The following is a 13,816-nucleotide window of genomic DNA, read 5'->3' as shown; positions in this document are numbered from 1 at the left end:
GCATGTTTCCACACTGTATCTCTATAAACCAAACCAAACTAAATATACACAAAATATGTACAAATACTCAGGTCCTTCAGCACCCTGTAAACTGTTGGCAAGGTCTACTATTTATTTTACTCTATTCCCTTACAATAATAGTCTAATAATAATAACAGCTACTTTCCCACCATCATTGCTTCTCCAGACTCCAGACTTACACCAGCCAAGATCAATGACCGCACATATGATCGACCCATATCGTGGCAAAACAATCTTGTCCAGATGGACTCATTTCCTCCTTCTGTTTCCCTGATGTCATGATTTGAATCTGAGGAAAGTTTGAAAGCTGGAAGCAGCTATGCAACGCCACGTCACCCATTGTTCAACCAGTGCAAGGACAATCACTGCCAATGCAGGTGAACACAGACAATTAACACTGTCCCCCTGACTCATATTTAATAATATAAAAGCAAGGAGACAGAGTACAGAGAAGATATACGAAGATGCTGACAGGAGTCGTGGATCTGAGCTGCAGGGAAGGGATAGGCAGGCTAGGTCGTTATTCATTATAGTGCAGGAGACTGAGGGGTGATCTTATAGAGAGGTGTAAAATCATAAGGGGAATTGATAGGGTGAACACACAGAGCATCTTACCCTGGCTATGGAATCAAGAACCACGGGACATAGGTTGAAGGTGAGAGGGCAAAGATTTAATACGAACCTGCGGAGCAACTTTTTCACTCAGTGTGTGGTGAGTACATGGAACGAACTGCCAGAGGAGGTAGTTCAGGCAGTTGCATGTAGTTAATCTGCATTTGGTAGAAGCAATAGGTAGCAAGGTGAAAAGTAAAAGTGGCAGGCAGACAAAACCCGGGCAAAAATCAAAAAGGGCCACTTTTCAACATAATTGTAAAAGGGGTAAGAGTGTTGTAAAAACAAGCCTGAAGGCTTTGTGTCTCAATGCAAGGAGCATTCGTAATAAGGTGGATGAGTTGAATGTGCAGATAGCTATTAATGACTATGATATAGTTGAGATCACGGAGACATGGCTCCAGGGTGACCAAAGCTGGGAGCTGAACATCCAGGGTTATTCAATATTCAGGAGGGATAGAGAGAAAGGAAAAGGAGGTGCGGTAGCGTTACTGATTAGAGAGGAGATTAATGCAATGGAAAGGAAGGACATTAGTTTGGAGGATGTGGAATCGGTATGGGTAGAGCTGCGAAACACTAAGGGGCAGAAAACGCTGGTGGGTGTTGTGTACAGGCCACCTAACAGTAGTAGTGAAGTTGGAGATGGTATCAAACAGGAAATTAGAAATGCGTGCGACAAAGGCAAAACAGTTATAATGGGTGACTTCAATCTACATATAGATTGGGTGAATCAAATTGGCAGAGGTGCTGAGGAAGAGGATTTCTTGGAATGTATGCGGGATAGTTATCTAAATCAACATGTAGAGGAACCAACGAGAGAGCAGGCTATTTTAGACTGGGTATTGAGTAATGAGGAAGGGTTAGTTAGCAATCTTGTTGTACGTGCTCCCTTGGGCAAGGGTGACCATAATATGGTTAAGTTCTTCATTAGGATGGAGACTGACATTGTTAATTCAGAAACATTGGTTCTGAACTTAAAGAAAGGTAACTTTGAGGGTATGAGACGTGAATTGGCCAAGATTGACTGGCAATTAATTCTAAAAGGGTTGACGGTGGATATGCAATGGAAGACATTTAAAGACTGCATGGATGAACTACAAAAATTGTTCATCCCAGTTTGGCAAAAGAATAAATCAGGGAAGGTAGTACATCCGTGGATAACAAGGGAAATCAGGGATAGTATCAAAGCGAAGGATGATGCGTACAAATTAGCCAGAAAAAGCAGCATACCGGAGGACTGGGAGAAATTCAGAGACCAGCAGAGGAGGACAAAGGGCTTAATTAGGAAAGGAAAAAATAGATTATGAAAGAAAACTGGCAGGGAACATAAAAACTGACTGCAAATGTTTTTATAGATATGTGAAAAGAAAGAGATTAGTTAAAAAAAATGTAGGTCCCTTGTAGTCAGAAACAGGTGAGTTGATCATGGGGAACAAGGATATGGCGGACCAATTGAATAACTACTTTGGTTCCGTCTTCACTAAGGAAGGCATAAATAATTTGCCGGAAATAGCAGGGGACCGCGGGTCAAAGGAGCTGGAGGAATTGAGTGAAATCCAGGTTAGCCGGGAAGTGGTGTTGGGTAAATTAAATGGATTAAAGGCCGATAAATCCCCAGGGCCAGATAGGCTGCATCCCAGAGTACTTAATGAAGTAGCTCCAAAAATAGTGGATGCATTAGTAATAATCTTTCAAAACTCTTTAGATTCTGGAGTAGTTCCTGAGGATTGGCGGGTAGCAAACGTAACCCCACTTTTTAAGAAGGGAGGGAGAGAGAAAACAGGGAATTACAGACCAGTTAGTCCAACATCGGTAGTGGGGAAACTAGCAGTTTTTAAACGTCGGTTATTAAAGATGGGATGGCAGCACATTTGGAAAGTGGTGAAATCATTGGACAAAGTCAGCATGGATTTACGAAAGGTAAATCATGTCTGACGAATCTTATAGAATTTTTCGAGGATGTAACTAGTAGCGTGGATAGGGGAGAACCATTGGATGTGGTGTATCTGGACTTCCAGAAGGCTTTCGACAAGGTCCCACATAAGAGATTAGTATACAAACTTAAAGTACACGGCATTGGGGGCTCAGTATTGATATGGATAGAGAACTGGCTGGCAAACAGGAAGCAAAGAGTAGGAGTAAACGTGTCCTTTTCACAATGGCGGGCAGTGACTAGTGGGGTACCGCAAGGCTCAGTGCTGGGACCCCAGCTATTTACAATATATATTAATGATCTGGATGAGGGAATTCAAGGCAATATCTCCAAGTTTGCTGATGACACTAAGCTGGGCGGCAGTGTTAGGTGTGAGGAGGATGCTAGGAGACTGCAAGGTGACTTGGATAGGCTGGGTGAGAGGGCAAATGTTTGGCAGATGCAGTATAATGTGGATAAATGTGAGGTTATCCATTTTGGTGGCAAAAACAGGAAAGCAGACTATTATCTAAATGGTGGCCGACTAGGAAAAGGGGAGATGCAGCGAGACCTGGGTGTCATGGTACACCAGTCATTGAAAGTAGGTATGCAGGTGCAGCAGGCAGTGAAGAAAGCGAATGGTATGTTAGCTTTCATAGCAAAAGGATTTGAGTATAGGAGCAGGGAGGTTCTACTGCAGTTGTACCGGGTCTTGGTGAGACCACACCTGGTGTATTGCGTACAGTTTTGGTCTCCAAATCTGAGGAAGGACATTATTGCCATAGAGGGAGTGCAGAGAAGGTTCACCAGACTGATTCCTGGGATGTCAGGACTGTCTTATGAAGAAAGACTGGATAGACTTGGTTTATACTCTCTAGAATTTAGGAGATTGAGAGGGGATCTTATAGAAACTTACAAAATTCTTAAGGGGTTGGACAGGCTAGATGCAGGAAGATTGCTCCCGATGTTGGGGAAGTCCAGGACAAGGGGTCACAGCTTAAGGATAAGGGGGAAATCCTTTAAAACCGAGATGAGAAGAACTTTTTTCACACAGAGAGTGGTGAATCTCTGGAACTCTCTGCCACAGAGGGTAGTCAAGGCCAGTTCATTGGCTATATTTAAGAGGGAGTTAGATGTGGCCCTTGTGGCTAAGGGGATCAGAGGGTATGGAGAGAAGGCAGGTACGGGATACTGAGTTGGATGATCAGCCATGATCATATTGAATGGCGGTGCAGGCTCGAAGGGCCGAATGGCCTACTCCTGCACCTAATTTCTATGTTTCTATTTAAAAGACACTTGGACAGGAATATGGATGGGAAAAGTTTAGAGGGAATATGGACGAAATGCTGGCAAATGGGACCAGCTGAGATGGGGACATATTGGTTGGCATGTACAAGTTGGCCAAAGGGCCTGTTTCCGTGCTGTATGACTCTATAACTATGGCCGGTAAGTCAATTTCAATTTGATTGACTGGCAAACGACTCCCTCACTTCCAGGGGCTGACGATGCTGAACGGTGACTTTGAAATGTTTGGAGAGGTGGCTATCTGCGGTAATGAGGCTAGTGTTTATTCATTTTTGGGGATGTCCAAAAAAGGCAGAATGATTCAAATTGTTCTCTGGAAAGCTACCGTGATACCTCAATGTTCTTTTGGAATAACAGACGTCCGATCAAAAGCAACTGAATATCTTGAGAAAATAAGACACAAAGTGCTGGAGTAACTCGGCGGGTCAGGCAGCATCTCTGGAGAACATGGATAGGCGATGTTTCGGGTAGGGCTTTTCTTCAGGAGACCCTTCTTTCCCAACCTGAAACAGATCCCATCCCAACCCCCACTATCCTGGGATCTATTTCCACAGTTACTAATCTGGGATATGATCCCATTCCCATTCATCTCAACCTTGGGATCTGTTCCCATCCCAGCCACCACTATCCTGAGATCCGATCCCCTCCCTGAACCATCAATGCCCTGAACACAAATCCCACCCCAACCATCACTATCCAGGGATCTGATCCCATTCCCAACCATCACTACACTGGGATATGACCAAGAACAGGATGAAAAATATTTCAATCTTAGGCTCAGGAACTGCAGATGCTGGTTTGCAAAAAACAGACACAAAATGTTGGAGTAACTCAGTGGGTCAGGCAGTATCTCTGGAGAATCTTGAAGAAGGGTCCCAACTAGAAAAGTCACCTATCCATGTTAGGGATGCTGCTGACTCGCTGAGTTACTCCAACATTTTGTATATTCTTTGGAGAACATAGATAGGTGATATTTTGAGTCGAGACCCTTCTTCAGTCTTGATTCTAAAATATGCTCCAGAGATGCTGCTGCCTGACCCGCTGAATTACTCCAGCACTTTGTGTAATATTTTGGTCCTTTTAGTTCTGAGAATTGTCCCCTACCCAATGAACCTCAAGTGGTCATTAACCACAGGAGAAGCAGGAGTACCAGCTTTTTGAGCTTGAGGAGGGATTGGGGTGAGGTGAGATGGACAGAATGAAGAACAAGATCCCGGAAATTCTATAACATTAAAAATAAAGCTGTTGAGCTGGAAATCTAGGTCCCCGCTGATCACTTTTGAATGGGATCCAATTACGCAGATGCCAGGCAATTGCCCAGAGTAATGAAGGAGACTTATCGATGGGCCAATTCATTGCAAAAGGATTGGCTGATGCTTGTTAATGGCTCGATTAGCTGCCACTGGGTTTGGCTTGTATCTGACTAGTTGCACTGGCTCGGACGCATATCTGGCTTCGGGGACCTCTTACTGTCATAGAGTCATACAGTGTGGAAACAGGCAGGTCGGCCCAACTTGCCCACACTGACCAAGATGTTCCATCGACACAAGTTCCAACAGCCTGCCTTTGGCCCATTTCGCTCTTAACCAGGCCTATCCATGTACCTGTCTAAATGTTTCTTAAACGTTGCAATAGTCCCTGCCTCAACTACCTCCTACGGCAGTCTATTCCATACACCCACCACCCTTTGTGTAAAAAAGTTACCACTCAGGTTCCTATTAAATCCCCCCCCCCCCCCCACCTTAAACCTATGTCCTCTGGTTCTCGATTCCCCTACTCTGGGCAAGAGATTCTGTTAACCAGATCTATTTTCTCTTGATTTTGAACACCTCAAAAAGATCACCCCTCATCCTCCTGCAGACCAAGGAATAGAGGCGTAGCCTGCTCAACCTCTCCCTAGAGCTCAGGCCCTCAGGTCCTGGCAACATCTTCTCCGCACCCTTTCCAGCTTGACAACATCTCTCCTATAAGATGGTGATCAAAAACTGGTCTGGAACGCATCTAGAAGCAAAACATCTGTGGAGTCTTGGGAGGGCAATTAGCTTGGGCCGGGATCTTCTAACAATGGTGGGGGAGCACGTCTGGGTTCTGGGGACCTCTTCAACAGGCTTACGAGCATATAAGGCATGGGACAAGAGCAGTTTGTAAGATCGCCCACCAGTTTAACGATGGGGAAAGTCTAAGACACAAGGAACTGCAGATGCTGGAATCTTCGAACAGGAGCTGCTATCTCACAGCGCCAGTAACCCGGGTTCGATCTTGACCTCAGGTGCTGTTTGTGCGTAGTTTGCACGTTCTCCCTATAACCACATGGGTTTCCTCCAGTTTCTGCCCACATCCCAAAGACATGCAGGTTTGTAGGTCATAGAAACAAAGAACTGCACATGCTAGTTAATATACAAAAGGACACAAAGTGCTGGAATAGCAGCAGATCAGGCAGCATCTCTGGAAAACATGAATAGGTGAAGTTTTGGGTCGAGACACTTCAATTGGCCTCTGTAAATAGCCCCTAGCGTGCAGAGAGTGGATGCAAAAGTGGGATAACATAGATGTAGTGTGAACGGGTGATCGATGGTCAGCGTGGTCTCGGTGCGCTGAAGGGCCTGTTTCCATGCTGTATCTTTCAATCAATCAATTAACACTAAGTTACTCCACCACTTAATTATCAACACTATGCAGAAACCCCAACATCATGCTGAAGAAGGAAGATTATAAACAACAGGGCCGCAGAACGATTATAACCAAAGAGACAAACCTTTTTTCTCCTCTGTAGTGGTCTTGGTGTTTCAGTGGCTGAGGCAGCTGGTGGCACTGAACATGCACTGGCTGGGAAGGACACGTCACTGCTGGCTTCCTGCAGTCAGAAATTCAAAAGAGAGAAATGGAATGAGTTCAAAGCACCCCAATGTCACAGACTGAAACAAAATACACTGAAATGAATAATGAGATCATTTGCATTGAGCTTGGAGTTACCAACATTTAGGTTTAGTTTGAGCGTCAGGAGTTATGGGGAGAAGGCAGGAGAATAATGTTGAGAGGGAAAGATAGATCAGCCATGATTGAATGACAGAGTAAATTTGATGGGCCGAATGGCCTAAATCTGTCCCTATAACATGAACTATGAGTTCATGCCGACCAACGATCACCCGTACACTAGTTCTATCCTGGGACAATTTACAGAGGCCAATTAGCCCACAAACCTGTACGTCTTTGGAATGTGGGAGGGAACTGGAACACCCGGAGAAATCTAACGCAGTCATGGGGGAGAAGGTACAAAGTCCGTACATACAGCACCCATAGTCAGGATCAAACCCGGGTCCCTGGTGCTCGAAGGCAGCAACTCTACCACTGCGCCAATGTGCCACATAGGTGGGACCAATGAACAGGGTATCGTGCAATCAAAACCCTAGCGAGATCATATCAATAAGGATTGCAAAATTTGTGTTCATGGTAAAAATATTGAATGAATGCACTACTTTGTACTTACAGCATTTATAGAAGGGCCAGGGAGGACTTGGTCAAGGGGAAATACTTCAAATCTCAACCTTTTATCATTTACAATCTGCTAAACATTTGAACCCAACCACAAGCCAACAAACAGTTTAATTAAGGATCCAGTCCATAAATCTTCATGAGCCCAATGACTCAGCCTGCTCCAACGTTAAGCTACCGTGGTAAGTATTTTATTGGAGATCAAAGGGTGATGTTTTATTACAGAGAATTGCTGGCTTTTCGTTATCTGTTTACCACACACACACGTAGCCACAGGATCCCAGTGAAACTCTTTTCCATCCCATTGTTGTTTTGGTCACCTGCCAATTGGCCCTTTTCAACTTTGTTTTTTTAATGAAGGTGGCTATTGGAAGACTGACAGGTGGGTTTAACTTTTGAGCAGCATGGAATAGGTTAACATCTTAAAATCTAAAGTATCAATCTTTTTTATGTGATACACAGTTCAATAGTGACACCAGAGTCATACATTCGTACAGTGAAAACCGGCCCTTCGGCCCAACTTGCCCAAACTACTCGAGTCCCACCTGCCTACTTTTGGTCCATAATCCCTCAGAACCTCCCCTATCCCTGTACCTGTCCAAATGTTTCTTAAACGTTGCGATAGTACCTCCCTCAACTACCTCCTCCAGCAGCTTGTTCCAAACACCCACAACTTTGTGTAAAAAAGTTTCCACTCAGGGTCCCAACCATCTGGCGATTGACTACAACCCCCACGTAGACTCCGAACTATAGAGACTTGGGGGATTTAATTCTGACTTTGCATTATAATCGTTTGTTTATTTGTCTAATCTTTATTTATATGTGTGTGTGTGTGTCTGTGTGTGTGTGTGTGTGTGTGTGTGTGTGTGTGTGTGTGTGTGTGTGTGTGTGTGTGTGTGTGTGTGTGTGTGTGTGTGTGTGTGTGTGTGTGTGTGTGTGTGTGTGTGTGTGTGTGCGCGCGCGTGTGTGAATGTGTATATACTGGGCTTTTTGCTATTATGGGTTTTACAGGGTACTATAGTTACATATCTGTTGCGTTGCTGCGTGATAATTTCACTCTTCCGTTTCGGGACATATGACAATAAAACACTCTTGACTTGACTCTTTACCAGTGACCAGGCAACTTGTAAAGGACCCAGACAGGAAAGTAGCCTTCACTCGGATAACATGCTGTTGACCATTTTGGCAAAGCACTGTCATCGCCTCATTGAATGCCAGGATAACAATCACAGTGAATTTTACAGTGCGTAAATGAGGACATTGAATTATGGTGGAAAGACACAAGATGCTGTGTGACACAAGGAGCTGCTCCTGAACCTGGATGTTACAGCCTTCGGGCTCCCATACCTTCTTCCTGATGTTAGTAGTGACATGAGAGCGTGGCCAGGGTAGTGTGGGACTCTGATGATGCTGGCTGCCTTTTTGAGGCAGCGAATCTTGTCGATCCTTTTGATGGTGACCATAAGCTGGAATATTTTGTCAGCTAAATATTATGTAAGAAGACTAAGGAGAGGGGTAGTGGAGGGGGTTGAATGTGGTGGTAAACGTAGATGATTTGAGCTTTTTGCAACTAATCTAAAACTACTGGTATTAGATAGACTGGCAGATATTGTCCTTCCCGTAGATGTCAAGACAATAGCTTGGCAATAAAACCTGGAACAAGAAATGCTGACCAGCAAATCTGAAACACAATGAACATTCTTTGCAATATCTTTCTCAATACTGTGAGTAACGCTAAAAAAACAGCTGACAACGGCAATACTGTAGAACTTTATGACCCGCCTGAGTATTCAGCGGAGCACATTTCAGCAATAACAGGTTGGTGTAAACACTGACGACATCTTAAATATACTGTTTGATGATTGTTTGAGTAAAAGCCGGTTCAATGAACTTTTATCTCTTTATCGGCGCCAGAAACATGGAGACTCTTGCGCACTGCCTAGGTGAGGTCCGCTGTATGATTTTACCGGGTTGTATGCAAAACAAAGCATTTCATTGTACATAGATATATAGAGAAAATAGGTGCAGCAGTTGGAGCCAGCACCGCCATTCAATATGATCATGGCTGATCATCCAAAATCAGTACTACGTTCCTGCTTTATCTCCATCTCCCTTGATTCCGTTAGCCCTAAGAGCAAAATCTAACCAGTGACAAGATAAATCTAAATCTAACTCTATCTGATATGTGACAATAAATATAATTGAATCGTTGAAGCAATAAAATGCCGTGAAAAATTCTGAGGTTAGAAATACACCATAGAAATGCAATTCCTAATCATTTATACAAAAGGAAACATTCACACTGAAATAAAACATTCTATCATAGGTGTTTGTCCATTTATCAGCCAACCAATGCTGAACAATTAGTCACGACTTTGTGGTGTGCTTGACCCCTCTCGGAATTCCCACACCAGCTCCGGGAAGATTGAAGCTCTCTTCCCGTCAAAGCTTTGAATCCGCTTTAAATGGCTCTTGATTCACATCCCATAGATTGCGAGACCGTGGGCAACCCACACAGATTCCATTCCTTCACCAACAGCAGCAGCTGCACAGCAATGTACTGAATAATTCTAAATACATTAACATCACATGCTTTAGATCTGGGTTAATCCTGGGTCACTTCCAGCACTCACGGAAAACAATCCACTTCATCAGAGAAGGGTGAGACACCTCACGATGAAAGATGGTTCCTGCAAGCATGCAAACATAATGTTGTTGGATTATTCGCAGTTCGTTGTATGAAATGTCTTGACCTTTCCATTTAACAATCCATGATTCTGGTTTCTGATTTTCTGTTTGAGTAAAGGTCATTAATGTCAGGTGGAATTACCAAGCTAGAGGTTAGAGTCACGGTAAAACAAACAACACTGTTCCTTATGTATTTTCATGCATTTCTCAAGACAGAAGAAAGCCATTTGGCCCATCAAATCCATGCTGGCTCTCTGCTGGAGGAGCTCAGCAGGTTAGAGAACATCTTCGGAGGGAAATGGACAGATGATGTTTCGGGTCACGACCCTTCTTCAGTGTTGAAGCATCAGGGAGATAGCTGGCAGAAAGAGGTGAGGGGAAGGGAGGGACAAGAGCTGGCAAATGATAGGTGAAGATAGACACAAAACGCTGGAGTAACTCAGTGGGACACGCTGCAACTCTGGAGAGAAGGAATGGGTGACATTTCGGGTCAAAACCCTTCTTCAGACCCGAAACGTCACCCATTCCTTCTCTCCAGAGATGCTGCCTGTCACCCATGCCCCTCAGGTTATTGTTAAATCCTTCTCCCTTCACCTTAAACCTATAACCTCTGGTTCTTGATTTCCTGTTTCCTCGGATAGTTTGTGACCACATGTGTTTTCTCCGGGTGCTCCAGTTTCCACCCACGCTCCAAAGACGTACAGGTTTGTAGGTTAGTTGTCTTCTGTAAATTGTCCCTGGTGTGTCTGATAGAACCAGTGGACAGGGTGATTGCTGGTCCAGAGGAGAATGAACCCAGGAATGATTGGGTTAACATATGATGGCAAATGACCTGTAGTCACTGGAGTTTAGAAAGATGAGAGGGACCTCATTGAAACTTACCTAAGAGTGAAAGGCTTGGGTAGAGTGGATGTGGAGGATGTTTCCACTAGAGGGAGAGTCTAGGACCAGAGGGCACAGCCTCAGTGTAAAAGGACGTACCGTTAGAAAGGTGATAACGAGGAATTTATTTCGTCAGAGGGTGGTGAATCTGCGGAATTCATTGCCACAGATATTTTTAAGATGGAGATTGATAGATTCTTGATTAGTACAGGTGTCAGAGGTTATGGGGAGAAGGCAGGAGAATGTAGTTGAGAGGGAAAGATAGATCAGCCATGATTCAATGGCAGAGTAGTCTTGATGGGCCGAATAGTCTAATTCTGCTCCTACAGCTTATGAATATGGTCTGCACGGACTCGGTGGTCTGAAGGGCCTATTTCCATGCTGTATCTCTAAAACTAAAAACTAAAGCTATTGGGCCAAGCATAACTGACTGGTAAATTAGATAAGTGGTAATGGGTATTTGATGGTTGGCAGAGATCTGGTCGACCAAGGGCCTTGTTGTGCTGTTTGACTCGATAACTCAGAGCAATTCTATTCTCAGTAACCTGTTTTCTCTCAGATGCCCATCAACTCGACCCAGGTCACACCACTCACCTGGATTCTTGGGGTGACTTATAATGGCCAATTAACCTACCAACTAGCACATCCTCGGGATGCAGGTGGAAGTTGGAGCTCCAGGAGGAAACCGATGCAGTCACAGGGGGAACATGAAAACTCCACACAGACAACACCCGAGGTCGGGATCGAACCGGGATCTCTGGAGCCGTGAGGCAGCAGCTCTAATCACTATTACTATACTGTATTGTTCTTGGAATTTCCGATTGTGCCTATCGGTACAAATGTAGTAAAAGAATTGAAAGTAAAATGTGTACAGAACTAGAGAAGCAAAGTGCAGGAGTAACTCAGCAGGTCAGGTCAGGCAGCAGCCCTGGTGAACACGGATAGGTGACGTTTCCAGTCGCGAGTCTTCCTCAGACTGATTACAGAGGTGGGTGGGGGGGGGGAGAAAGCTGGAAGGGAGGAGCTGCAGAACAAAATGTAGCATGGAACAGGTGGTAATGGGTGAACACGGCTGAGGGGGAAGGGGGGTGGGGGGGATTTTACCAGGCAAATAGTTGGTCCTGACCAGAAATGTTGCCTATCTAAGTTCTTCAGGGATGCCGCCTAACTTGTTGTGTTACTACAGCAACTTCTCTGTAACCAGCATTTGTAGTTCCTTGTTTCTGCAGAGACTAAAGATGCAGGGAACTACAATCAGCTGTGAAGATCAAGTCATTGGACACATTTAAGGCAGACAGGCCTAATTCTGTTCCTACGATTCATGAAATCCAAGGGAATAATTAATAGAGGCATTCAAAAGTATAGAAGGTTTTGAAGTGATTTAAAAGAGGGAAATTTTCACTGGACCTCTGACAGTTGGGTTACTCGTAAAAGTGGTCAACTGTATTCATCATGATCCATAATCCATGATAAGTCTCCAGAATTTCACAAAGCATTCTGCACACTCAGCTGGTACCGATGCACATGTTCATGACCTCAAGACGTGACGAAGCACTTCATAAACAATGAGTTATTTTCTGTTGTCATGTTTGGAATGCACGGTAGGAAGTGCAGTAATCAAAGGCGGCACAGAGGCGCAGTGGTAGAGTTGCTGCCTTATAGTGCCAGAGACCAGGGTTCGAACCTGACTGCGGGTGCTGTCTGTATGGAATCTGTACGTTTCTCCCCGTGACTGCATGGGTTTTCCCCGGGTGCTCCAGTTTCCTCCCACACTCCAAAGACGTGCAGGTTTGTAGATTAATTGACCAGTAAAAATAGTAAATTGTCTCCAGTGTTGGTGTATGGGGGTCGCTCGGCGGTGCTGACTCGATGGCTTGAAGTCACATCAGCGGCTGTATTTCCTGAGGTCTCTGCGGAGAGCAAACTTTTAACACAGCCGCTGCTGTTGTCCTTCTACCGATGCGCCGTGGAAAGTATCCTCTCCTATGGAATCCTGGTGTGGTTTGCTAGCTGTACCGTGACTGAGAGGAGGGCGCTGCAGGGAATTATAAAAACTGCGCAGAGCATTACAAACACTCAACTGCCCTCCTTGGATGACATATATAGAGCCCGATGCTTGCGCCGGGCCACAAATATCAAGTAGGACACATCCCACCCTGCCAACCACCTTTTTACTCTGCTACCCTCTGGGAGGCGATTCAGGACTCTGAAGGCTCGCACCGGTAGACTAAAAAATAGTTTCTACCCATGTGCGATAAAAGAGCTAAATTCCAACAGAGAACACTGGGGAAGCAAAATGTAATTCCAAGAAATGCCGCCAAATTCTTTTTAATTCTTTTAAATTCTTTTAAAATACCTATTTATTATTTATTAATAAGTATACATATGTGTTAATGGTTGTCGTGTTTGTATTTTGTTTTAATCGGAGGAGATGTAATGGAATTTCGTTGGACAGTATTGTGCAATGACAATAAACGTATTCATTCATTCATTCATTGAAGGCCGGTTTCCGCGCTGTATCTCTAAAACTAAAAAACTAAAACTAAACTCAATCAACTTGTTCCCAACAAAACAAAACTATTATTTGTTTTGATGCTGTTGCTTGATGGAGAAATGTCCCGCTTGGCTTCTGATGAGAACTCCCTGCACTTGGTACCTGGGATTGCAGGATCTTTCACATCTACTGGAAAGGACAACTGAAGTTTCAGATTCAGATTTCATTAGAAAAATGGCATCTTTGGCACTGCAGCAGTCCCTTGCAGTGAAGGCACATGGATATGCCAGGAAATAAGGGATATGGATCACTTCCAGGGAAAGGAGATTAGTTTAATGTAGCGTCATGTTCAGCACGGATGTTATGTGCTGAAGGGCCTGCTCCTGTGCTGTACTGTTCTCTGTTGAAGA

The 13,816-nt window shown here is 44.3% G+C and overlaps 1 protein-coding gene across 2 annotated transcripts in view; it reads right to left on the bottom strand.

The window, feature by feature from the left end:
- fam13a (family with sequence similarity 13 member A) overlaps positions 1-13,816 on the bottom strand; it is a 229,745-nt gene that overhangs the window by 126,332 nt on the left and 89,597 nt on the right. For both annotated transcript variants that reach the window (XM_055641629.1, XM_055641636.1), the window contains exon 6: positions 6,606-6,704. In XM_055641629.1, coding sequence (XP_055497604.1) covers positions 6,606-6,704 — 99 coding nt within the window. The remainder of the gene's footprint in view (positions 1-6,605; positions 6,705-13,816) is intronic.

Source organism: Leucoraja erinacea, chromosome 1 (genome assembly GCF_028641065.1).
Source record: "Leucoraja erinacea ecotype New England chromosome 1, Leri_hhj_1, whole genome shotgun sequence".
Lineage (NCBI taxonomy): Eukaryota > Metazoa > Chordata > Chondrichthyes > Rajiformes > Rajidae > Leucoraja > Leucoraja erinaceus.
Note: the sequence above shows the minus strand (reverse complement) of the source record. Positions and strands in the feature narration are given on the sequence as shown.